The sequence below is a fragment of the Bombus vancouverensis genome, chromosome 1 (assembly GCF_051014615.1).
Source record: "Bombus vancouverensis nearcticus chromosome 1, iyBomVanc1_principal, whole genome shotgun sequence".
Lineage (NCBI taxonomy): Eukaryota > Metazoa > Arthropoda > Insecta > Hymenoptera > Apidae > Bombus > Bombus vancouverensis.
In genome coordinates, this window is record NC_134911.1 from 15,505,740 (window position 1) to 15,532,837 (window position 27,098).

Consider the following 27,098-nt stretch of genomic DNA (forward strand, 5'->3'; position numbering starts at 1 on the left):
ACACGGATTTCACAAGAAACCATCATCTGCAACATTCTAATTGTTCAACCGATCTTTTAATGCTGAATTATCCATTTGTTTTGTGAATATCTAATTGAAACCATGAAGAAAGTGTACTTAGCTGTCTTTGCTAGTAAGTTGTGTCAAATATGTATATTATTATATTGTTTTTTTATCTTTATTCAGTGAGATTAACTTGTTAAAACATTAGAGAAAAAGTAAAAATATAGAATTTCATACAGAAATATTTCTAATCGATGATTACTAGGTAATCTAGGCATGATATCGTTTGGTCTATTCTTTGGCTGGTCATCACCTTCATTGTCTCTTCTATTGCAAGACGACAGTCCTATACCATTGACCGTGCAGCAGGCTGCATGGGTATCATCTATTTACACTCTGGCTTCAGCTGTGGGATCGGTGCTTTGTAGTTACGTTGTAAATGTAATTGGCAGGAAGACGACTCTAGCTTTCGCTGCGATACCAGGGGTGATAGGATGGATGATGATAGCTCTCGCGACATCGGCATGGGTAACTTATTAATATATTTCTACTACACACAGAAGCAACAGTGAAAAAGAAAATAAGGGATACGATTTTCAATGTTACGTTCAATGTAATCTTTTAATTGATATAACTCCACAATTATTTTGCGAATTCACTGTTTGATTTCTGTCAGATATGGCTAATGCTTTAAGCCATGCAAACAGATATGTGTCGACTACCGGTTTCAATCTGCAACACTAGAACCGATATAGGCTCGATACCTTTCTTATCAAATATTTTAAAGTACGTATATAAAACTGTCATTATTGACAAAGAACTCATTTTTATTCTCCAGGAATTGATTGCAGGCAGATTCGTTTGCGGGTTAAGTAACGGATTTGGATATATATGCGCTACTATGTATATAGGTGAAATTTCACCAGCTAATATAAGGGGAACATTAACGTCCACGTTAACTGTAGCTGCGAAATTTGGTCTGTTCGTTGAGTGGGCAATAGGCCCGTTTCTCTCTATAAGAAATCTTGCACTCGCATCATCATTGATACCGATCCTTTTCTTTGTCTCTTTGATATCGTTACCAGAATCTCCGTATCACTTGATGCGTCGTGGGAGAAATCAGGAAGCAGTAACGTGTCTTATGCAATTAAGAGGAGCCACGGATGTTTCTAAAGAAATGGAGATGATCGAGAAATCCATTAAATACGACCTATCTAATAACACCGGATTATGGGAATTGGTCAGCGTCTCGGGAAATCGGAAGTGCGTTTTTATTTCATAATTGGCAAAGTTGTAACAAATTTTCAGGGAAAAATAATTATTGAACCTTTGTGAGATCTGGTAGTATACGTAATAAGAAAATAAATCTTTAAGATATTGAATCATTTTGAAAGTTTCTGTAGAAACAATTAGGATATAGCTCGATGAGCTAAAACTAAATGGCTCAAATTTCTCTTGTTTTGTAGAGCGTTGATAGTTGTGTTGGGTCTTTTTGTAATTCAACAGTGGAGCGGAAGCTTGGCAATACTTTCGTACGCCGAATTAATTTTTAACGCGACGAAAAACCAGCTTCAAGGTAAATACTTGACCATGATATTGGGTGGCGTACAAGTGATGTGCGCTGTGATGAGCGCGTCTATAGTGGATCGGTACAGCAGAAGGACTTTGCTTCTAATTTCTACATCCGGCGTTACCATCTCCACCTATCTCATTGGTTTATTTTTTTGCCTTCAATACATCGAAATGGATATTAGTGAGATCACCTGGTTGCCAGCTGCTGGATCGATACTTTATATCGTCACGTATGCTTTCGGCCTGGCCGCACTTCCGTTCACTATGATGAGCGAAGTTTTCCCTACGAACGTTAAAGCGCTGGGCAGTACGATTGGAATGCTGTGCTGCAATTGTTGCGCTTTTGCCGTAACCTTATCTTATCAAAGTATCGTGGAACAAAACGGCATATACGTCGCGTTTTGGCTTTTTTCTTCGATCACTGCTTTAGGCACCATTTTTATATATTATTGCGTCCCGGAGACGAAGAGGAAAACATTGCAGGAGATACAAGAGCAGTTGCATGGATATAAATTGTAATAAAAGTTGTAAACATTTTTTTTATTGTACATTGAAATTATCATGGAAATATAAATGCAATTAGGATAAAAAAATCATGCATACAAATTTTTTAATCCATACACAAGATTCTTGTAACTCGAAATAATGAAGAAGATACATTAATGCTATATTATAAAAATTTAGTTATATGACAAAATGTCAGTGAGGATTAGAACAATTATGATTCAGTGAGGTAGTTAGGAACATTTTGTTATCTCTTGAAAAACAGTAATTATTTTTTTTTTCTTTATTTGTTCGATTCACGTTAGGGAATCCGCAGTTTATATTTCAGAAAACATGGCGAGCGGAACATATATTCGATCGATAATAGTAGGTACGTAGTTCTATTCTATATTTGACGTATCATACATGTGGTTCGATATATCCAATCATTTTCTTGCAGTGAATATACTTACGCTTAATCTGGGCATTCATCTTGGATGGACGCCCTGGTTGATAGAAAATTTGGAGAATGCAAATTCGTCACTGAATGTAACGATCGACCAAATAACCTGGATCGCCTCAATCCCACAAATTGGGGATTTAATTGGTGGATTCATAGTATTTCTTGTGGGAAACCACATAGGCAGGAGATCCATGCTATTCTGCTCTCTAATACTGCTTCTCTTTAGTTGGATGATGCTTCTTCTGTATGACACAGTTTTGGTATAACTATCGAACAAGACACTTTTTCATTGAACGTATAATAATTATTTCTTCAAGATAAATTTTTTTTTCATATTTTATCGATAAATTTAAATAATCATTATTTTCAGGCAATTTATACAATACGAGCAGTCATGGGTATTAGTGCAGGAATGTGTTTCCCATTAATATTGATATATTTTTCCGAGATAGCGCTAGTGAATCATCGTGGTATGGTTACTTCCAGTCAGGCTTTTTCAATGAAACTTGGAGTTTTATTAATGTACATACACAGTGCTTTCGTGCCGTCAAAAAACACATTTATTTTTCCAACCACGCTAGTTGTTCTTTCGGGACTACTTTTGCTGACTGTGCCAGAAACGCCATATTATTTGGTGCTCCATAAAAATTACAAAGAAGCAAAGAAATCTTTGACGCGACTTCGGCAAACTTTTGAAGAGAAGGAAATACAAATGATCGTAAACGATACGGAGAACTGCGTGGCGAAATGCAAATGGAAGGACTTATTTCTCGTGTCAAACAATCGAAAAGTGCTTCTCGTTGTTACTTCCATCGTCGTCACGTCTCAATTTTCTGGCAATGCTATAATCTTGGCTTATATTAACGACATCTTCATTGCGTTCGGAAAAAAATCAAGCATGAAGTACGTATACTTTTAAGTTTAATCATCTGACGTGTCTTTGTCGAATATGCGATTTAAATATTATTTTATAATCATGGAGAATGTATAAATATATTCCCGTTAATAATTAGAGTCCATGATCTAAGAATTATGTTTTATTTATGTTGTACAGACTCTTAACTAGCTGTACAGGAACAATCGGATGTGTGAGTACCGTGTGCACCATGTTGCTAGTAGATCGTATGGGTCGCAAAACTATCTTTCTTGTATCGGTTATTGGAGGTGGGATATCTAGCTTCATCATAGGGACATGTAGTTTTCTTTTGGAGAAAAATTATCACGTGGACGTTGTAAGTAGTATCGCAGTAATCGGTATTTTTCTCTTCGCATTCATGACATCTTTGGGTCAACCGTCCATCATGTATGTTCTTACTTCCGAACTTTTCGCCCCGAATGTGAAAATGTTTGGTGCTGCGTATCAATCATGCTTGAGTACTATTTGTCTGTTCATAGTCAGTAAAATGTTTGGCATTGTAATGAAGGAGATCGGTATGTACGTGATGTTCTTTGTATTTGTGGGTTTTACCATTATAAATGTTTTGATTATCGCGTTTCTACTACCTGAAACGAAGCGAAAGACTTTCAGGGAGATTCAAGACATTTTAGGGAATAAAAAGTCTGCCTCTGTGTATGTAATTCAATTTCGTAATAATACTTCGTTAAGTACAGAATAATGTCTTATTCGGCGCTTACAATTTCATCTTTAAAAATATTTTTCAAGATCCCAGGTTGTAACATAATAAAGGGAAGGTGTTCTAAGGGAAGGCTTGTTTCACAGAGTAGTGCAACGTTACATGCCTGAAACATGTTTTGCATACACGGCTAGCACAAGCCACTTTGTTACCGTGTTCCCTTGCAATTAAATTTCATCATATAAGCAACTTCCGCTTCTCTTTAGTTTCTAACCTTAATAAAGTCTATTAAAAGTTTCGCGAACATCGTTCACTGAACATAATGGATTGAAGATTACGTACAGTTCATTAAAAAGAAATATTTCCAATATTCATACTTGATCTTTATTTGATAATTAAACGAATTGAATAATTGATACACAAATATAATTTAATGCCTGACTTTATCACGTACATCTTGCAACCTAGCTAGGTTATTAGATTGCATAAATTGCAGTCTGATCCATACAGCTTGTTACTACTGAGGCTTAGCGTATATAAACCATTACTACTGATAGTGATCTCGGACAATGGTCAGACGTAATACGTATCTCACGTGTAATTATGTAATCTACAACCAACTGTTACACCGTGATTTCATGAAAATATTTGATTATTTATAAATAAATTACTTTATATATTGATAAACATCGTAGTTATTATACATGCATGGAAGTAATTTTCTGCTTGATAACAAATGTTTATTTTGACAGAGTTTTCTGTTTATTCACAAAAAGAGGAACACCAAGTAATGCAGGAAGATACATACGTTGTTTCATAAAACTCCATGAAAAAATTAACAATAAACTAAATAAATGTAATGAGATTAATGTTCAACGTTTGGTTACCCGTGCCGCACATTAATTAACATTCAAGTAGTTAATTTCGTTATCTGTGTTGTAGATTGCGAATACATACCGGTACATATGATGGTTATTGCTTGTGCATGTACAAGATGATTGTACTATAGATATGAAATGGAAACTGTTTAGAATTTCCGCACGGATGTTATTTACGTATCTAATATATCTCGTAAAATAAGCATCACTTATTTTATGCACACACTTCCATCTATTGTAGTTGCTTTCGAAGCACGCTTACGTGGAATCATGATAATTAAAACACCTTGCTGGAACAATCGTTATCGCGGCTTGTTCACCTTCGAAATAGTTACGAAGGAAAGACTAATAGAAAACTCTTATCGATGTAATTAGGTATATCCGTCGTGAAACCTAAATTTTCCTAGCGAACAGTGTATCACGTAGCAGTTGCGAACATGTCGAATGCAAGAATTTATTTGATAACTTTCGTAGGTAAGGGAAATTCTATAAATAGTATTATCTATTTTGTATGTAAGTGAATTATTAATTTACAAATTATGATATCGATAATTGTTGCATTAAGACAGTGTGTTTGGCCCAATTAAATGCGGACCTGTTTTTGGAATGGACGTCACCGATGATAACAAAATCCTCAGTCAACGACTTTCCTTTCGAAATCGCTATCGACGAAGCCTCCTGGATAGTATCTTCATTAAAACTTGGAACAGCGTTCGGTTGCTTTCTTTCGATATTCATAGTTGACTTTCTAGGCAGAAAAATTTCGATATTGCTTACTGTTATTCCAACTTGCTTAAGTTGGTTATTAAGAATATGGAATCCATCGATTCTGGTAAATATGAAATCTGAACTTTCAGAATGTTTATTTATCAAATAATCACTATCGAATTTTTGTAACACATTTTAAAAGCATAATGAACTTGTGATATTTTTCAAACGTGATTTTTCCTATTTTTAGAATCTGTACGTGGCCAGTTTCATAGGCGGGATTGTGAGTGGCATAATTTTCACGAGTGGCTCAATGTTCGTGACAGAGACCTCTCCTGCGCACATTCGCGGTGCCTTGTGCAGTTGCTTCGTATTAATGCATTATTGCAGTAATCTTTTGGGCTGTGTAGTCGGCTCATTTAGCACCGTGTACCAATATTCTTACGTGGCAATATCATTGGCAATGCTGCAATTCCTGATATTCATTTGGTGCCCTGAAACTCCTTATTATTTGCTGCGCCGAAAAAAATTCGCAGCTGCCATGGATTCTTTGATATTCTTGCGCGGTTCGGGTGACGTTGCCGAGGAAATGGATTCTATTATTAGAGCGGTCGAATCCAATCCTCGATGCAATGGGATATTGTCTTCTATCTTACACTTAATTTCTGAGTCAGGTAAATAAAATCTTCGAAAAAATCCTTGTCAAATTCAAAAATTTATAAATTTCCGTAGTATCGAACATAAAACGAACCTTGTCGCCAATTTCATAGCTTACAACGTATTAAGTATTCAACTTTTTAGGAGGAAAAGCTGCGATCTTAATCGGCGCAGGTGTAATGACGGTGCAAGCGTTCTCAAGTTCGATTATTCTTATCAGTTACGCCCAAACGATCTTCGAGAAGATCCACGACGTTCAACTGCAGGGGGTCTACACCAGCATCGTCTTAGCAACGGTGTATCTGATCTCGTATCTTATGTGCATTAGCTTGGTGGATCGTTTAGGAAGACGACCTCTAATGGTTATATCCACCATAGGCGTTTCTAGTTGCAGTTTCCTTTTGGCTGTCTACTTCTGCATGCAAGAGAACGCCGTAGATACCACGAATCTTCGGCTGTTGTCCTTCGTAGCAGTATTATTTTACACGATAAGCTGCTCTTTAGGATTGGCCAGTGTACCTTTCGTTGTTGTAAACGAAATATTTCCAATCTACGCGAAAGCAACGTGTATCAGCTTCTGTTTTTGCATAAATTTCGTATGGTCGTTTATCGCGTTGCGTGTCTGGAGTGAGATCATGTTCGAACACAACGCATATTCCCTTATCTTTTGGTTTATTTCCGGTCTGAACACGTTCAGTATCTTCTTTCTAGTGTTTTACTTTCCGGAAACGAAAAGAGAATCGTTATTGCAAATTAGGAAGAATTTTATCGAGGGAATGAAAAAGTGATTAATCAGGCCATTATTTTGGTTGAAAGGTGTAATGAGTCAAGAAGCTTGAAATTTCACGATTAATTATGAGAAGATGTCGTTGTCGAAAAATAAAAATAGCATCTATTAAAAAACCACATAAATTATTTATTGAAAATGTTAGAACAACCTCTTAAAAGTCCATTTTGGAACCTATGTAAACAGGTACTGCGACACATATTGTAATTTACAGTAATATGTACATTTAAGGATACGAACAGTCTGGAAATCGCCGAGTTCATATCGAAATTTGGAATCGTACATACTTTACTTCGCAGCGGGTGAATTTCGAGCAGCGTAATCCGTAATAGAAACTAGGGAACAAGCATTGTAACTCGACAATGGTGTAGTCGAATCGATACGAAATAAATAATTTTCCAAAAATTGCATTGTAAACGAGAAAGAATGTTCTCTTTCCGCCCGAAAATACAAATTTGTCTAAAAATGTATAATACAAAAATACGATTGGTCAGCTTGATTGCACAATTTTACTCGCGTTTAATGTACATTCTGTTAAAGACAGGGATGTTCGTTCATTTCGAAACAGTATCGGACATTGGATTAAGCTGATCGATTTCTGAAGTAGTTGGAGTATTGTTTGAAGCGCTAATCTTCAATTGGAAGATCAAAGTTCGTTATCGTGACAACAGAATCGTCACAGAATGACGTCAATATTGATCGACAGTTGCGCAAACGTTTGTCCTTACATTCAACTCTATCGCCTCTGATTCTGCACCTGTACACTTTACGGCTTCCGCGATAACCCAAAGAACCTAGCGCGTATGGCATACCTAGCGCAATAAATGAAATTAAGACATTAATTTTGCGCGAACGTTTTAAATTTCTTCGAATGACAGTGGAGTATATTTCGCGAGATGACGCTTCTCTTGTGACAATTTTAATTGACTTCTAACGATAATATAGCACGAAATGTAATACTATCGCAAATTTAGTAAATATATCGCAAGAAAACCAAAGAGTCCGATATGCGGGTACTATCAGTTGAAAATAACCGACAGAGCAGAGGTGGCAATCGATCAAAATGCTGATATAAAGAATAGACAATCGCGTTGAGTGAACTAGCATAGCGATGGTGTTCAACCGTCGGTTTCTTGTCTCACAGCTTAGCTTGTACTCGAGGATGTCTTTTACGAGGATAAATTATTCATTGGTGGTGTGAAACCATTCGTAAGCCGCATGAATTTCTCAGAGAGCTAAGAGAACCGGCAGTAAATGGCAAGAAAATTTTGTTGTTAGCTTTCACGTCGATGGTACAAGCAGAGTCTAAACTTCAGGTGTGTTGACTATAGCTATTTTTCTGAGACAGAAGAACCTGATCGATCGTGGCTTCCTCGAGCTTCAACGAGGTCGACGATGTCGCGTGTTCGTTCTCTGCTTCCATTTGAAGTACCAACATCGTGATTGGAACTTCTGGAACATATATACGTAGACATACATGCATAGTGAGAATGTGATGTTTCGAAATTGTCGTTGATTCGTTTAGCATGGCGACAGGAAAGCACAGATCAAGGTAAGTGATAGTTGCGACATAAAGAGAAAGTATAGAAGCACGTGTTACATACAGACGAATCTAATTAATGAAAAAGATCAAAAACATATTTTCCTAGAATCTTGTTTGAATAAGCGACAAAGTGAATTCCATCAATGTTAACTCGCACGTACAAGTGATCCCTATAATTTATTCACCACTACTCTTCACCACTACACTTCGTAAGTAACAACTCAAACTCTGTGTGTCCTAGCCTTCAACTGAAACAACCGCTCTTCTCTACGATCAATTTAAGATGGAGCAAAGCTATAAACTAGGTCGACGATATAATTATCCGTTTGAACGTTTGATAATACAATAAATTGGAAATTTCATATTGCTTGCTTCTGAAGTTAATTTGTCTCATCTATCAGGCTTGTAAATGTCACTGAAATCTTATTCTAGCATTCTAGTTTGAGTTGTTAAATTTTACATGATTTAATTTCAGAAAAAATGAAGTTAAGTTAATCTGTTTCTTTGAATACAGAATAGAAATGCAGAATGGAATGGAGGTGTGCATATGCATGTAGAAAGCGGGCGTGCACTTACCGGATTTTCCATTCTGACTGTCGGGAGCCGTGTCAGGGAACTGGACGTGTTTCCTGGATGGTCGTGCCGTGACAGGACTTTTTTCCAAGGAGAGAGTGTTCTGGCCGGTCGTAGGACTCTGCGTCGGTGTTGCAGTCGCTTTGGTTTCATTGTTGGTCGGCGCCCTTCGAGAACTCAAACAAGACGTTGCAGTCGTAGTCGGCGGCTGAATGGCATACCTCACTGCTGGAACCTTCAAAGGTCACTTCATAAGACCCATTTTATAATTGAATTTCGATGCAATCGACTTCTTTTCGAAAGATAACGAGTAAACGGAGTTTTTTCAGTTTTTCTTTGAAACTGCAGCGTGAGTGCAAGATAACTGAGTTTCGTGTACGAGAGCTGGCGCGAGAGGAGTTTAATCGAAATTGAAGATCGTCCGAGATAATCTGGTTCGTGCTAGTACGAAGGTTGCGAACGAACTTTTTGTTTTATGGTGTTTGAATTAATCTTGATTGTCGCGATTCGTATTGGGATATTTTTAAGGAAACGTTTTATTACATAGTATTTTATCGAGTGGACGAACGTATATCAGAGACGAGATTGGTGCTACCCTGAATTTTCCGGATGTCAGTCATTCTGAATGACGCTTATTCGAGCAACCTTCGCTACGAGGGATGTCGCGACGTCAAACACTGTTCGAAGAGAGCTAATAATACGAGCTCGATCTGTATACCGACGTGCATGTATAACGTCATCAATAACACAATCTACATTAATCAATGTCGGAAGATACCATCAGGTTAGCCTCTTTGCTTCGGTGTGTGATCTATTGCATATAAGTACCCCTTCATATTATCGTGATAAATAATTTTAATTCGAAGAAGCCAATATGCCATACTGCTCACAGTCTTCAATTATTTAATATCAAGCGCAATTGTTTATGATTGCTTCGGATTGTTGCGTACTATTATCGTTCTTCTATGGAGTAATAAAATATTGATCGTGCGACTTATCTGTGTTAATAACACGTCATGCGATAAAATATTTCGCAATAATCTTCTTTTTTTTGCATTATACATTATGGTTCTTTATTGTTATTTTTACCGTGTACGACTTTATTGTGAATTAGTGGAATGCGTAAGCATTTGAAGAAACCATGTGAATAGCATGAAAAAGGAAACGACGATGATGGATAAGAATTCAGATTAAGCAACAAGAAAGTTTCTATTTGGATAATAAGATTGCCCGATATCGATGCTTTCGAGACCTTTTCACAGCCTTGGAGTACTAATTTTTTTAGAATAGCAGAATTTCCGGAATGGTGAGACATAATTGGATTTCCTTCGAAGAAGTTCTTGCTTGTTGTTCTTTATAACTTTCACTATAAACATAATGGGAACAATAATTTTGTGGACAGACACTCGTTATTTAAATGTCGTTCTGAAATATATTTATCACCGCAATTTAATAATATAGTTTAATAATAGTACCCGATTTCTCGGGACAAGAAAAAATTGTCTTGGGGTTCGTATATGAAATTCATATATCATATGTTGACTAAATAATAAACTTCAATGTTTTATCAGACGTTACTCTCGAACCTATCCATAATTTTCACGATTAGTTTCGTCGACAACAATACGCTAACTATTCGACAATACAGTTAGTACACTTAACTTTTCGTCCCTTATTCCGTTCCTCTTTCCGTTGAGAGACTCTCAGAATACTGACCCTGTATTCGTAGTCATCCGCGATGGTGCCTCGACCGGCCATATATTCTTGATACTGGGAGATCACGCACAACACGGAATATATCTGAAGTAAAGGATACGTGGGATATAGCCCATAAGCCGGCGCCTGGTCATCTGATAACGTAACACATTCTTTCTACCTATGTTTTATAATTGAAAATAAAAATCAAGGTCAGGAACGAAAAACAAAAGTCGATGCAAGTGAGGCGTATCGATGGTACATTATGCTGTTGTGCTTCAATAAAGTTGCATTATATGGAAGGAAGCGTATTTTAGAAATTAATTAAAAGCATACATGTTTTATAGATGAATGATTTTAATTAAAGAAAAAATTGGAATATCTCTGGAATGTGATTATTTTTTATACAAATTGATTCCTGAAATGTATATATACTCACGTTCAGGCAGAGAAGGAAGAAGTTCAATGTGTATAACATCACTTTCGTCGGGTCAAAAGTGGACTGAAACAAGATCGGGATAAAATTAAATTACTCGATTCGACGAACATCTTGTGAATGTAATATAATTAATGTAATATAACACTTCACAGTATATTATTTTTTCTTCTACAATTCTTCCTAACCATCATCGTAGTTCCTGTTTATGTTTATAGTTACCCTAAAGAATGCACTGTAATAACACAGATTTTGTCGAACAATTGAGGAATCGTTGCAATTCCTGAAATCGATTACAGGGAGGCAGTAAAAGGTTGATGTTTGCTATTATTCGCATCGAGTTTATGTATTGAGCGTAGACCGGCTGTAAAATGCTATTCGATTCCCTGCGGCGAGTACGTGGTGGTTAATACAAAAGCCTTTCATGAGGAGTAAATTTACATTGAACGTTGTTTGCATGCTGTGCTGTCTGACTTTTTAACAAGGAATCATATTATGTAGAAAAGACATATTTTAAAATTCTGACGTTGTAGGTACTATAAAACAAATAAGACTCTTGATTTTTCTTCATTATGAATAGGATAACAGCACCGCTGAATATAATAACATTGATCAATTTCGGTTCGAATTGTTTATTGGAACAATCGGGGAATTCGCTCACAGATTCCGCAAATCGGTCATGATGCGAAGAAAATCGGAAATATCTCTGTCGATCCTTGATAGTTCACTGGAAATTTTATTGCGCTCGGATAAATCGGTGCAAAAGCAATACAATAAGAAAGAAATAAAATCGGCACGTGTTTTCGGTCGAAGATAGAATGAAAACGTTTTGCGTTAGACAACGCTACTCAGTTACGACTTTTTAAACGCTAATGTCCGAATATTTGAGTTTCTGGTATGGCTATTTGTTTAATTAGATAATTACTGTTTAATTAGTGATAATCCGATTGTAATTATATTAAACTCGTAATATTGTTCGATTACATGTTAGATTATTTATAATTAACCGATTCCGCATATCAAGAAAATAAAAAATGTATACATTTTAACAGAAAAATGTACACGTTCTAATTGACAAACTTTGACCACCAAAGAAACTTCGCGAACAGATTTCGCTTTGTTTTATGTAGCTGCATCGTAACAGAGCCACGAAATGTATCGTTAACTTAGAGGACGAGTGCATCAGTTCATAGTAGTTCGTGTAATTACGAGCGATATCTTGCATCGATGTTACCGGTTCTCGTTAACGTTTCCGATAGGGAAAAGGCCATTAAAACGGGGAACGCGTTTACGAGTAAAAAAATGCCCGACTTCTTGACTTAATAATGATATGATAATTTGATATTCGTACATGAAAGGAAGAAAGAGGAAAAGAATGAAGAATACTTTGTCGCCGTTGTTTTTGCTTTACGAGAAAAAAGCTCGACGCGCAAACAGTAAGAACGTTAATGAAGATTGCGCGTACCGGCGCAGCGTGCAATACCGTTAGATGCGCTGTTATTTCAGAATGAACTTTTGCATCTGGCCGCCTGGTGCACGGAATACACTTGGCATGCGACTCCAGTCACGTGCATTTTCCCCTGTGTATTATCGTTTACATGACTATACTCTTATATTCTCGTTTATATCGTTGCATATTTATCCGTTTCGCACATTTTCATGCATTTGTAATTCGTGTGCTTTTAGGATATATTTTGCTTCACTGTTCTACCACTCTTGTATTTCTCCTTCCAAACAGAGCGACATATGAGAACCATTTCACTGAAAAATTGAGATCTCCCCGCAATAACAGTAGGTACTTTTTAACTTGTTCTTAGAATTTTGTTTATCTTGGTATTTGTCATTATTTCGACGTCAACTTCTGTGTCTATTAACTTGGTCACGAAAGGAATTATACCTATTATTCGGCTGTTGCTTATTGATCCGATTTGAATAGGTCAATGATGTTATCACATTCCATTGTATACACGAAGTGATATAATACGATTTAACCAAGAATTGATCTTCATCACACACAGGTGGCTACAGAAATCTCAATTAAGTAGATAAGATAAGATACCGTGGTTAACGCAATTACAATACCACAGTATGCCTGATATTAACTTCGTGGAAATTCAATTATGATCGAAATTCTGTTTGTGAACGTTTTTCTATCCTAAACGGTAAAATTCGATTCGCTAAATTAATTACTTTCAACTAACGTAATTTGCGAAGGGTCGGCTTCAGTTTCCAAAGATCACGATAAACAGTCATCTCGATTGACATTTTAATCAGCATTTGGCACTTTTAGAACTTGTCAGCTCAAACTCGTGAAGCGTCGTTTTCGTTCAACAAAATTCCAGTCCCGATGATTAAATCAACAAAACTTTTCGACGCACTAATTGCGCGGTCGAAGTACTTCGAAATCTCTCGTATCCCCATGTCGAAAGTGTTTCATATATAGTTTATTAGTAGTTTCATGCTAGTGTTTCAGTGCATATCTTAGATAATCACCATGATATTTCGACTGGGCCAATTTATTTCAAATGTTTGCGCTTTCAAAATAAAAAAGAAAAAAATAATTGGTGAATTAAAATTATCAAATTACCAGAACTATATGTAAAAAGATTCACCTGTGCAAAGAAGGCACATCCGATTCATTAAAAACGTCCAAATGTTTTGATTTCATGAATCTAGATCAGTATTACTGTGGAGTGGATATATAAATGCAAAACACGTTGGCTATTTACGTGTAAGTATCAAAACATCATGACAGCACGACTGTTGAATAGATAGACTCTTTAACGACGTCAAAACATTTTGCATTCGTGAATTTAAAATAAATTCGTTCGAGTTCTTTAACACACTACAAACATACAGAATAATTAGTTTCGCTACTAACGTTGAAATACCACGACTAAACAAGTTTTAAATAGTCTTGTTCGTTTAAATGTGTTGTAACCTTTCAAACTCGTTGATCCAGAACATCTGCATTTCCCGAGGAAGTATTTTGAAAGCTTTCAAACGTACGAATGCATAGGTAAGTTATTTGTCGTACGTTACAGCGTTACGAACCAGAAGACGCAAAGTAGGTTTTCTCTTTAAAGACATCAAAATGGGGCAGATGCGCGAATGCGCAATAAGTTGGTGCCTGAAATACATGAAAATCACGAGACAAAAGCACTCGACGCTCTCGAATCACACGGTTGAACGACAGTCTAACCCCTTTAGCACCGACTGCGGAGAAAAACGTCGCAGCTGTGGGAAACGTGCCCATGAAACGACGAAAGAGCGACAGAGGAAGAGTAAAGGAGAAAAGTCTGAAAGAGAGTTTGGATTGCTGCCCGGTAAACAGTTCATGTTCCTTTCTTATGTCATACTACGAATTCTTCGAGACAAAAAGCGCCGGACAACGGTAATTGCGTGGCTGTGTGCCGTATGAGGAAGTGCTCGATATAATCCACGAATGGCATTAAATGTCTTCACTTGTGTGCCCGTTCGAAACTCGCTGTATAAAAGTTGTAAGCTGTCGAGGGATACAATTTTAAAAATAGGCGAAAGTTTCTTATGGGCGAGTAAAGAACTTTGAGTAAAAAACGAACAAAGTTTCCCAGAGACGTACGGACCATGATTTTATCGATCGATTCGGATATCGGGCTTGTTGGGGACAGATTAGAGAGTAGTTGAACCGATTCTTCGAAAGTTCAACTTGGTTGTTAAAAAACATGCCAGAGTCGAGATTCTATGATGTAATGCGAGTTCGCTTGGGCTCGGTCCAAAATTTCTTGTTCCAATGAAGCGACTGGATAGAACGAACCTTTTTTCTCCGAATGAAAGAGCGCTTTTTTCATATTCAACGTTCCAATGTTTGAAGAAGGTCTCATTACCCAGAGGTCGTAACTTAAAAGCGTGAACCTAAAAATGAAGCTTCCGAAACTGGGTCGAAGAATTCGTAATCGAAAGCTTCTGCGAAGAATCGCATCGGCAAATTGCGGGTTAGCGAAGCGCGAGAATGCTTACCCGTGCCTTCGAAATATGATCTCTTTTGAAATTACATTTTTAGTTTTTATTCCCAATCGTGCTGCCTCCCGTGAGAGACCTCCCGTGGTTTGTGTTTTGTTCGGCGAAAGAAACATCGACGTATCATTCTTTTGGATAGATGTTCTCACCGACTGACGCAAGCCCGCAATTATCACAGGCGTATTCTCTTTCCACGAAAACCAGAAATCATATGGTTTGTTCTCACGAAAAGAGGAAAAAATATCGTAGATGGACCAAACGAAAATATTATAGAAATTTCGTCATGACTTTCACTGCTAGATCCATTTCTTTTATATGAAACACGTAATGAGTTTTTTCAGGCTATTTATTTTGTAAATGTACGTAATATATCGAGTATTTTTAGAAATTCCGATATTTTTTATACATATTTTATTCTAATATAAAACCATCTAAAGTTATTTTCTTAGTATATCTAAAGAAAATTGTACTTACCGCAGCGATGAACAGGTACAGGGAATGCCCCACATCGATAAAACAAATCGTGACGATGACGATGATCCAGGGTATGAGAAAGACACGTTGATCCTAAAAGACGTCGATCAAAAGTGAACACAGATGAATGGAAAAGAAGAAGGCTGGTTTCGAGGGAGTAGTTTCATAGTCCCTCTTTAACTTTAATATCTTTTTTCCCCCTTGTTTATCTGGCGTCCTCTGGAAACATTCGATCCGACTCGTTGCATCTCGCCAAGGTAAAACGAGGAACACTGTCGAAGTAAAGTCTACTCAGAGGGTTAAGAGTTTAGACGAGCTCTCGACGGAAAAGGGTGGAAAGTTTCTCTTCCATGGAGTAGGAAGACAATTGTGTCGTCTTTTCTTAGAGTCGCGAGTTGTTACGTTAGACTAAAGAAACGGTGCAATTATGCACAAGGCCGTAATAATTTACCGCTGTTACGCTTATGGACTTAACTCCATTGCAAAGCCTTGAAACGACTATTATCTAAGTCATTTCTTCTCATTTTACAAAATAATCGATGTATATTTTAGGACGAAGCTTTCTGAAATTAAGTAAATTTTCTTATGCTTCGTTATTAATCCTTTGACGCATACTTACATCATGCTATAAAAATTCATAATATTAGATCTTTTGGTTAATTTTTAGCGGAAAGTGAAAATTCATTCTATTCCTCAATTTATTATGCTGCAATGCTGTCGTCTGATTTGTCATTAAATGTAATTTGATATTTCGTACGAAGACAAAGGAGATCTTAAATGTTGATAAGTACTAGACGAAACAATGACTTGCAAAGAAGGTTCGAGTATTGAGAAACATTGAGTATCGTTTTAGAAGCCAAACGAGCTACTTTTGTGGCTCCTTTTATAAACTCCCGTAAAAATGCAGCACGTGAGACAGCACTATGCTTACGTAAACTCACAGAGAAACAATTTTCCGTCTTCAACTGTATTCCCGAAACCAGGCTGCTTTGAAATGCGATTCAAACAGACTAAACCTCGTTTGAAGTTTCGTTACGTTTGCCAGCATATTTAAGCCTGCGAATATCTTGTGCGAAAAAAACTGATTTGCATATCAATATACAACATATATTTTGAGTACGGTGGTTTATAATTGAAACTGTGTATTCTCATGTGAGTTTTTGTTATAGAACACACGTCAGCTCGTATCATTTTTTCCGTAGCATGCGTACACACAGGAACGAACAAACGTACTATAATTTGTTTCAGAGTATTCTATATCTAAAAACTGCGTTACCCATTGCGAGGATGTTAAAATATAAAAAATTCTAAAAGTGTGTTGTTTCGATAGACCTCGCAAAAAAAAAAACAAAAATATTAATGTTTTCGTAGAATATGTGTTTTTAGAGAACACAATAGATTGTGGGTATCTCATACGTGTACACACTTGTTTTTGGAAATTCCAACTAAAATATCGTGATACGCAACGTGTTAAAAATGATGGATGCCGGATGACAAATAGCCGAGCGAAGAGGGTGAAACCGTGAAACCCTGAATTCGAGATCTTGGCGAAATGTGGCCATGGTTATTCATCGCCGGTTACTATCACGAAATAAACGCGGTAGTTTTGCCACAGAATGATTAATGGACGTGTAGATCGATACGAAGAAGAAATGTCAAGTCGACTCTGTGAATTTAGTGTCGGAAATCGCGAATTTGGATCTATCAATAATTTTTCTCGATATCGATAAGGCAAACAACAGCTTCTTTTTAATAAATATCTCAATTACAGCCAAGTAATTAGAAAATTAAGCGACGGATAGGAACCATATAAGGTATCTGTTAAATTCATTTACTTCTTTTTTCGTATACAAAGACAATATTGAATCTTGTTTAGCAATATAAATATAATTTATTTTCTCTAAATTCAACTTCTAAATAGGTAGAATTAAAAAAGCATGTTTCAAATTTCCAGATGTTATTTTCAACTTTCATGCATTTAACTTAATGACTGCAGAGAATTGTTTGTAAGACGTATTGAACTTCAAAAATATTACAGGATCTTTAAACTACCAAGTAAGATAAGTTGAATTTATTACATAGAAAGAGAGAGAGAGAAAGGAAGAGAAAATAAAAGATAAGAAATGTTTTAACAAGATATAGATTTCATTTATATTTTATAAGTTCGCTGTAATTCAAATAAAGCGAGTTTCTATTTATGATAGAGAAGAACAATAAATATTTCTTGTAAAAGGAAATACTACCAAGGAGACGAATCTTTTTCCTCTCTTTATCGTTGTCCTCGATGGACGTGTAGACACGAACGAAGGGGCACTTCAAACCAATCACGTTGTGCTTGTGTTTTACGTAAGAGAACTGTTCGCAACGTGAGTGATAGTCGTGTCGATTGCATGCGAAAAGTGTCGATAAATCAGCGTCGTGACGAAAATTGATATTTCTACTCGGGTTTACGGACGTTTTTCCATGCTCAAAGGAGCATTCACTTGGTGAACGTGTACGATTCTGACGACTGATGGATGCGCCATCGAGGCAACATCGAGATTAACTCGCCGAGCTTAATTGCGTTAACGTATCACGGATTCGACGGAATCCACTTTGAAAAGTTAGTCTCTCTCCGGGGTTAACAGAAGCGTTTCATCGCTGCTCTGTAAATCCCTTGCTAATGTTCACCACGGATTGGTTTCTAAGTTTCATGCGCGCTGATGTGGCAACAAAGTAACCGAGCTGCGTGAAATCCTTCGAAAGTACAAGTAAAGTAACCTGCTTTTTCTCTACTTATATTTTCTTCGACAGAATCCCCGAGGTATAGATCGTTCACAAGCTTGGTAAAAGTTTTTCAAAGACCGCAAAGTTTGTGAGGCGTTAATGACGTCCATTTTTCAGCATGAAAGTGTAATTAAATATGGTCTCTTACTTTGTGTAAAAAAAAGATTTAAGAAAGCTTTAAAAGTATAAGTAATTTGATCTTGTTTCTGCGATAATCTATGAAGAGGTCATTACGTGCAAAATGAGCTTGTTGAATTGTACTTATTACCTATGATACGACGTTTCTTATCTAATCAATTATTAAGGTATTAGTTCAAGAGGTACATAACGAGCTATTTGTCCGTTGTGAACGATCAGTGAAAGATGTTAAGGATGTTTCATCGAATTATTTCTATGAATATTTAACGAAGAAACGTTCGATTTTGTATGACGTCTTGTTTTGAAAGATAGGTAACGAAAATTCAATTGCGGGGCAAAACTGCGGAAGGAATTTCGCGGTTGGTTGATGCCAGCCCGGGGATGTTGTCTTATCTCGCTCGTAAATTTTCTGTACCCTCGTTGACTAGATACTACGTCAAGTATCTCTCCTCTGTCCTTCCCCTTCCTTCCTGATTTCAAAGGTTGTTATAACGAATGTTTTGAAATAACTATACACTTTAATTATCCTTGTCCTTTGTATTTCTTTCTCATAAATGACACGTTTCTATCATTTTGTAGGCGACAATGCGTAAATTATAACCATAATCTTAAAAATATGTTGTTCTTATTATTGCTTTTCGTATTTGTCGCTTCCTAAATTAAATACGAGTACCAAAAAACAAACCGTGTACGAATGTGTGTAAAATGCAGGAACGAAATAGAAAAGGATTTCGGCATCGAGAGATATTTCTGAAAACGATATTTTTCTCGATTCGACAAGCTGGAACTTCATTTCCGATTTGCCTTGATCCTTTCGTATCAGGAGATTCGTGCTTCTACTTTCTCCAAGATGATGATAAAAATTGCATCGCTCTGCCTTGAAGGTCGGGTTTGTCTGTCATTTGAGATGAACTAATAGCAAGATCGATACGAGGGCGATAAGACGATTGAAGGACAAAATCCCAGCTACACACTGAGTGCACTGATACTTGCATTTTCTTAAAAAGTAAAAAAAGAAAATGGAAGATTATGTAGAAACGAATTCCTTGGTTAATAAACTCATTTGTGTAATTTATAGTGTGAAATTAATTTGAAATTAATTCGAACGTTAGTTTCCGAAGTTGTTGTAATTTAAAAATCAAAATGCGTCACCTTATAGTGGGTGACAGAAGTAAAGCGTCCGTGCCGAAAGTAATTTCAATTTATCGAAAATTATTCAGATTTATTTCCACAGGTGCTGCTTTAAATTCAATCCCCGGCTCCCCCTTTCTTTCTTATAATCGATTTTAGGAAAAACAATTTCCAACTACCCGCGTTTCTCCATCTGCGACTAAATCTGATACAAGAGGATCGGAAATCCCGCACTTTTCCCTTAGTCGCGTTTTTATTTCCGTGATTTCTTTCCACTTACGTTATCGCGGTATCCTCTTTTGATGTTAGACATAACGATCGAGGGATCGCGCGCAATTCTACATTTTTGAATGCGGAGTTAATCTTATCCCTGCTAACAACTTCCATTTCGCGCAAGAATCACGTGCCACGGGAATGAATACTACGGTTTAATACTGGTGTGCGTGCAAAATACATCTTTCTAGTGTAAAATTAGGCGAATGAAATACTGGAGAAACACGAAACTGGTAGATTCTAGAAATTTAATTAAACAGAGCCATTTGTATCTAAGAATAATCGATTTTGTAAGAATGATATAAACGAAAAAAAAAGTATTTACTTATTGTTTGGTAATCTTTTCTGAATAACTTACTAATTAATTATATATTTAAGAGATTATAATAAATTGATATTATATTCCATTTCAAGTCTAAGTTTGGGACGATGGAATTTTCAAATTATACGAAACAGTATTCATCGAGCTTCTTTGATAAAGCAGGGTTCTCTATTGGTACCAAACATGTACGTGCGTACATATGTTCGAAATGTTGTACGACTATATGGCCTATACACCACTGTCGCTAGCGATGCTAATTTGCTTCGACCAGTGACCACCCAAGAAACTCGTCGATATTTCAATATGAATTTCCTCCATTTGAAGTAAAATGCTACATTGAGGTTTAGTATTAATATGTAAGTTTGTTATTAAATATGTTCTAAATCGAATATCCAGAAATATATTTTTATTTTCTATTTTCTTATAAAAGTTAATTAAAACGAATGTACGATCTCTTTTACGGTTCATATGTTACTTTGAAATAAATTTTTCACTCTTAATCTTCCTGTTTGAAATGTGCTTTGCAAATGACATTATCCGGGGCTTTAATCCGAACTTCTACTTAAGCTTTACCGCGAATTTAAACCGACAAGGAACTTTGAACTTCTCTGATTCAAAAGAACGCGATGTGCATCGGGAAATTTCAGACAATATCTGTCGTAAAGAAATCTAAACGACGAGGGCTTTACAACTGTCGTTCTAAATTCATCTGTCTACAATTTAACTGCAAATCTTTCAACGAACGAGAGCTCGACAAAAGTTTTCATTCAAAGTGAAAATGCATATTTACGTTACAATATGTTACAGTACGTACAACACATACAATACGTTGTGGCACAAAACGCGATGGGATTGTGTTAAAGCGTTATGTTTGGAGCATCTTACCTTACAGAGGCCATAGAGCAGCAGGATACTGCAAATCACACCGCAGCACGAGCATATAAGTAGCGTCACGTTAAACCGCACTGTCGCTGAAGGAATAGAATCATGTTAAACGTGAGATTTCGTTGCTTTCAATTTGCAACTCGAGAATAATTTCAGGCAATTACGCGTGATGAATTCGGTTGTACCACTTAGTGACTTATATTACGGGAATAGAATTGGAGAATTCTCTCCCGGTGCATCTACCGTGAGCATTGTTGTTACAGCCAAATACTCACTAGGAGATATGGTGTCTGGTTCTAGGAAGCTGGTGGATTCGGGTAACGAACGATTCCCCCGCAGATATTGACTCTCCCCCTGGAGCACTTTACCCGTGGTTAGCGCCAATACGGTAAAGTAAATCTGAAACAGAACAAATAACGGCCGAACCATTCGTCATGAATTATTCTGATTACGAGTTTACCGAGAAAGGTACATTGGTTGAAACAACTTGGGGATCGAGCTCCTCAGGAATACCGAAGCGCTAATTGAATATCGGAAATGAAACAGATATTGTGTACTTAATGTAGTAATATCGGTATCGAGTATTTAATCTTCTTTTTATCCAGCGTTAAGTAATTATACGATGTCATTTTAACTTCCACTCGCTTCGTGCTTGAAACTGTTACTATTTTACTATCGAGAATCAGTTCGTTTGAGTTCCTACTCGTTCAAAGTAAAAGTTCGGTATCGTGTTCTGTCTCTGGCCAAATATCAAATCGTGGTTTATCTTTGACTTCATTAATTAATTAGCCTAAATCCGTTGAAATTTCTGTGTAACGTGTAAAGGTACGTAAAACGTCATTTAGCGCGTTCAATTGGCATTAACTTTTCAAAAATTATCTATCTCTAATTACGTTTTGATCGAAAATTGAATTTGAAATTTTTTCCACGAAAAGGGGTAAGTTTTGTTCGAGGATTGCCTTTCTTTCTGCTCCATCCACTTCAGTCGGATTGCAATCGGATCCTTGTCGATTGATCCACTTTTGTTCCTTTACTTTTTATGCTCGAACCTCCTCCATGGAAACAGGGTATTGTTTTGAAATTGGAATCTTCAACTCTTCAGATTGCATCCCTCACGAGTATCCACTTCATAATACAGAACAAAATATTTATAACTTTATGATCCCAAGATCTTACGTCCCCATATTGTGCCTGATTTATCTCACATATTTCGTATATTTCGTACATTAATAACACGAACATAAGTTACATAACACGGCTCTAAGTCCCTTTTACATTTTGTAGTTTAATCATCTCAGACCTCGAAACTCATTTTCAGCCTTAATTAGTCCATTTCATAAATCCGTGCTCATAAGCACGCAACTTGCACGTTCTTTGATAGAACTTACGTAATTCTCTTAGAAAGTAAGAATACAAACATTACTTCACCTCGTTAAATCGATGTGTTCGCTATAGTTGTATTAAAACAACAGGTAAACAAAGTTTCGCCGCAATCCAACGTCTTTAGGGCACGATAAAAAATGTAGCCATCGATCAACATTCCCAATGACTTTTGTTCGATATCTACGCTCTCGAGGGAAGAAAAGTCGCTTTCATTTAAAAAGCACGACTTTACTAAATGTACTTCGGTATTTCGCGCATTTGTCAACATTTATCATTCGTTGGTCGATTTGACGCGCGTTATGAATCTTGCGTTGGTACGCGTATATACGCGTGGTACACAGGCACGAACCAGCTGAAAAGGATGAGTAAGTGGTAAAAGGCGTGCTTCTTGAAGGGTGCGTCGCGTCACTCTTCTCTGTTCTCCGGACGAACGATCGATCCAACGTGACAGAGGTTATTGAAATTGCTTTCCCCCTCTCATTGTCTCTTGTTGGGTAGTTTCGCCGTCCTTGGACCAATTTTGTCATTTTTTACGCTTCTAACGTGTTGTCAAGTTTGCGAACGTCTAAAAACGTGCAAAGAAAGCGTTCGGTCGCGTTTCTTTGATCTTGTACAGTTGCGTGCTTCACACTTCGACAACCTAACTGTACGTAGGTTCTGTCCTAATTTAGAAATAATAATTTCTAGAAATTATACCTTACATACGTGGTTTACTTTTGTTAAAAATATGCCAGCTGTATTGCATGTAAAATTACATAAGAATATTACGATATATTTTAAGCGCCTCGTAGAATTCCATGTTTAATGAAAACACGTGTTACGAGCTTACGTAAAACTTGGCGTAGTTCGTGACATAAAGGATCGCTTTCAATGACACGGACAGAGTCGCTTATTCTGGTACGTTCAAAACACGTTCGGCTTAATTCAACTATAAGCGGATGATAATATAAAATGGCAACTAAACATCATCAACTAACGGGCGAACTCTATGGTCCAGAATTAATGAAGGTTAAACCAACGAAGTCTAGTAAGACCTTCTGCCCCCTTTCTGTATGTAATAGCAAATGGAAGGGAGATTATCATTCATGGTACTAAAGATAAAAGCACCCTTTCAGTATTTCACCATTAAAGCTAAGCATATGAAACGTCATTTATTCGTACCCTGATGCAGAGATGAATTATCGCATTCGTATTTCCATCCTCGTATCCCGTATGACGGTATTTGCATTTTTCAGGTTTCGATCGATACAAATCGGGCATACAAAAAATTTTCATGTCAAAATGAAACAAGAAATATAAAACGGTACTGACGTTTTGGTAGCGTAACGAATAATCGATTGGGGCAAGAATGCGTAGAATATTTGTTCTATTGTATCCGATGTTATATCCTGCGAAAAACATAGAACTTCATATATAAATGTTTTCGACAATTCATCAAAGATATTTTTATTTCTATTTTACTCCGTGTTATTAAAAATACAACTGGAAACGCTGTTCTACGATATTTCCTTGTATCGCGAAATAAACTGTAATCAAAGCAATATCCATGGAACCGCGCTCCTTCCATCGAATTCAATAAGCCATCGAAACTGGAGCTATACCCGTCATTCGAGAGGAAATAGGGAGCGAAGCTGGTGTAAAAAAGACGATCTACGAGGAGCTGATAGCCCATTTGAAAGGACGAGAGGTGAATTGTTGGCTTTTCTACTAGGACCGACCGATATGACTTTTTAGCTAGAGGAACTTGATAGAGAATTTCTATAACGATACAAGTATAACGATATTGGATGTCGAATATAAGTGGTATCCGTGAGAGTTCGAATTTTTTATTCCCTCTATTTTCTATACACATGCAATAACTTGCTTCTAAAATTCGGAACTTAAGAACATCGTGTTGTTTTTCTGGAAATATTAGTTTGCTTTTTTATCCTACTCTATTTTCTCCTAACATTTTTGTTTCCTTTTCGTTAAATGCTATCGAGAGATAGGGAAATAGAGATTTTGCGCTATGACGCAAATGCAGGAACAGCTTCTCTCGAAGATAGGTGGAATTCTTTTCTTTCCGCAGTTGATATTTCTTCTAAGAAAATTGTCTTCGCTATTTTTGATAGAAATATTATTATTAGAAATGATACAATTCAAATTTATCACAATAATCTATCTATGAATAGAAAATTAATTTGTACCAGTAAAAGGATGTTTTTTTGATAATGCTTCGTGTAATCAAAATACCTGATCGTCCAAATTTCGTATTTCTCGCCTCCGATTCTATTAAATTCCGATCTTAATTAATTTAACATAACTTTAATCATTCTACAAATGCAACAATATTAAATTACCAATCAGGGAAAGTGTCAGATCTCGCGGTTGTTGTACGAATTAAAACGACCATGCGATTTGCTGTGTTTCAATTAAATCGTGCCGTTTATACGTTGAAGCGTCTGATTACTCGATACTTTAATCCCTTTTGCACGTTACTTTGGATGATACTTTAATCCCCAGGCTCGATACAATTTATAATTAAACAGACATTAAACTCTCTATATGCCTTTTAAAATATCCATAAGTATCACGAATGCAAAAGCCTTTTGTTGTTCGTTAACAATCGAACACCACAGAGAAATTTGCGAATTTTTTTGTTCAAGATTATGCTTAAAATCCCTTTTACTCCTAGTCGGATCACGCTTCGTGCAGTATGAAATTCTCTAGAATAATAATAGAAAATCTCTCGAATAGTATTTGAGGTGGGTATTAACGCTTGTATAACGCGTGATTCTTGTTGTTCCAGAAACGTTTCATAGAAATGGATTAGTACATGTAAAAATATCAGAGTAGATAAATTTGCATCTTTGTGAAGACATTTTCGACAATGATACGTAGAAACGTCTGGGGTGGATCAAAGTTATAATGGAATGTTACCCGTAGTTATTCTGTATCAAGTTAGATAACTTTCTAGACACGGTACATGTTTCATTAAAAGTGAAGCTCTTCGGTTTGAGTTAATTATTCTATTACGAACTCTTGCAAAAACTCTTAATTCAAGAAATTTTCATTCTTGACCAGCAGAGTGAAAGGAAGCTCGAAAGCAAATTTTAATTTACTTAGGTAGGTACATTTATTGCCTGGCGTTTATGATTTATGGAGAAGTTCCCTCTTCCCTTAAAAATATTTCATCTTTCTTTTCATAAGTTTATACGAATTGGTCAAGAAAATAACAAATATTATGCGTAGTGTCACGTCATAATTACTTAATGTATTCGAAGTTAGTGTATCTCACAAGTTTGACTTAACTGAAATAAATTGCACTTTGCAACCTGATCCACGCAACGTCGGACATCGGGTTCCTTCATCAAAACTTTTTTAATTCTTATCTCCCTTTTTCTCTCCCCCTCCTTCCCATTCGAAACTTCAACCCCGTAACAAAAAAATGTCAAGTAATAAAGGTTCAAAGGAGCTTCTTTTTCCTGGTATTCCGCTGCAATCCAGTCGATTTGGTCACGTCTTTATGAGGCATCAAATATTGCCGATACAGCTGTTCCACCCTCTTCCCGTAATTCCAGTCTAAATTAAATTTCGTTACTCGATATCTTCCATTTCATTTTAAAATCGACGAGGTCGTCGCGTGAGTTTAATTCGTTCGTTATTCCGGGAATTATCGTACGTTTAGATAAAACTACTAATTCTCATTTAAAATCTTTTAATTTTTTTTTTATATTTTATCATATCTTTTCTTCAGGGAATGTGTTGCTAATTGGGTGTTTTTAAAACTTTGTACAATCACACGAAAAGCCATAATATTTTTCTATTGTAGTCGTGTGTATTCAGCATTTATCTTTCGTTTACTTTTCCACGTAGATTCTATCGAAATTTGATCAGCGAACTAGGGCAACTGAATTTTCGTCCTCTTCCAGAGGAACGAAAAATTTGCAATTAAACTTATTCGCCACATGTCTTAATTTAAATCGATTCGGTATGCGACCTCGCTACTTGATGTCGTGATTAAGAATACATCGACCTCTATATTTCCTATCACGACACAATAGAAAATAAATAGTAGCTGGTATGGTCCTTCTATGTTGCACGGGTCAATGTAAATGTAGCCCGGGAAATATAAATTTATTATATTCATTTTTATCAGATATAGGTACGTATACACATATATTTTTTTTATCGGAAAGTTTGACGATAAATGTACATATTTGAAGCTATCTGACGTAGAAGGCAATATCGTAAATATATGATGTCGAAGGTGTTAAAACTAGCCCGACAGGGACATATGGGTTCGAAATTTCAAGAAGTTAATTCTATTTCAAGCCACTCGAAGCAATTAATTCTGTTGCCGAGTTACGCCTGTC

General features: G+C 36.4%; 3 protein-coding genes across 6 annotated transcripts in view; 2 read left to right on the forward strand and 1 right to left on the reverse strand.

Annotated features, from left to right (window-relative positions):
• On the forward strand, nt 1-4,782 carry LOC117153589 (uncharacterized). The gene is made up of 7 exons (XM_033327770.2): nt 1-133; nt 269-531; nt 842-1,266; nt 1,470-2,091; nt 2,458-2,781; nt 2,892-3,424; nt 3,576-4,782. Exons 1-7 carry the CDS (start codon nt 103-105, stop codon nt 4,135-4,137), a joined length of 2,760 nt encoding a protein of 919 aa, XP_033183661.2. The 5' UTR covers nt 1-102; the 3' UTR covers nt 4,138-4,782.
• On the forward strand, nt 3,652-7,530 carry LOC117153588 (facilitated trehalose transporter Tret1-like). Its single transcript, XM_033327769.2, has 5 exons — nt 3,652-3,753; nt 5,349-5,447; nt 5,543-5,805; nt 5,932-6,355; nt 6,483-7,530. Exons 2-5 carry the CDS (start codon nt 5,411-5,413, stop codon nt 7,124-7,126), a joined length of 1,368 nt encoding a protein of 455 aa, XP_033183660.1. The 5' UTR covers nt 3,652-3,753; nt 5,349-5,410; the 3' UTR covers nt 7,127-7,530.
• LOC117153592 (uncharacterized) overlaps nt 7,234-27,098 on the reverse strand; it is a 22,463-nt gene continuing 2,598 nt past the window's right edge. The window contains exons 2-8 of one of the 4 annotated variants that reach the window (XM_033327776.2): nt 21,636-21,759; nt 21,361-21,446; nt 15,846-15,938; nt 11,376-11,438; nt 10,958-11,041; nt 9,245-9,476; nt 7,234-8,577 (exon numbers count right to left, since the gene is read on the reverse strand). In XM_033327776.2, the coding sequence (XP_033183667.1) occupies nt 8,438-8,577; nt 9,245-9,476; nt 10,958-11,041; nt 11,376-11,438; nt 15,846-15,938; nt 21,361-21,446; nt 21,636-21,759 (822 nt within the window). In that variant the 3' untranslated portion in view covers nt 7,234-8,437. Of the gene's footprint in view, nt 8,578-9,244; nt 9,477-10,903; nt 11,042-11,375; nt 11,439-15,845; nt 15,939-21,360; nt 21,447-21,635; nt 21,760-27,098 lie in introns of all 4 variants that reach the window. The other 3 variants (XM_033327775.2, XM_033327777.2, XM_033327778.2) reach the window with 3 other exon arrangements.

What these genes read in the sequence shown, in the direction of transcription:
- LOC117153589 (XM_033327770.2), top strand. Translation starts at nt 103, where the DNA reads ATGAAGAAAGTGTACTTAGCTGTCTTTGCTA. An exon ending in AGTTGCATGGATATAAATTG is followed by an intron (nt 2,092 to 2,457) that starts TAATAAAAGTTG and finishes GTAGGTACGTAG; the next exon opens with TTCTATTCTATATTTGACGT. An exon ending in TTCTGTATGACACAGTTTTG is followed by an intron (nt 2,782 to 2,891) that starts GTATAACTATCG and finishes CATTATTTTCAG; the next exon opens with GCAATTTATACAATACGAGC.
- LOC117153588 (XM_033327769.2), top strand. Translation starts at nt 5,411, where the DNA reads ATGTCGAATGCAAGAATTTATTTGATAACTTTCGTAG. An exon ending in TTATTTGATAACTTTCGTAG is followed by an intron (nt 5,448 to 5,542) that starts GTAAGGGAAATT and finishes GCATTAAGACAG; the next exon opens with TGTGTTTGGCCCAATTAAAT. An exon ending in TATGGAATCCATCGATTCTG is followed by an intron (nt 5,806 to 5,931) that starts GTAAATATGAAA and finishes TCCTATTTTTAG; the next exon opens with AATCTGTACGTGGCCAGTTT.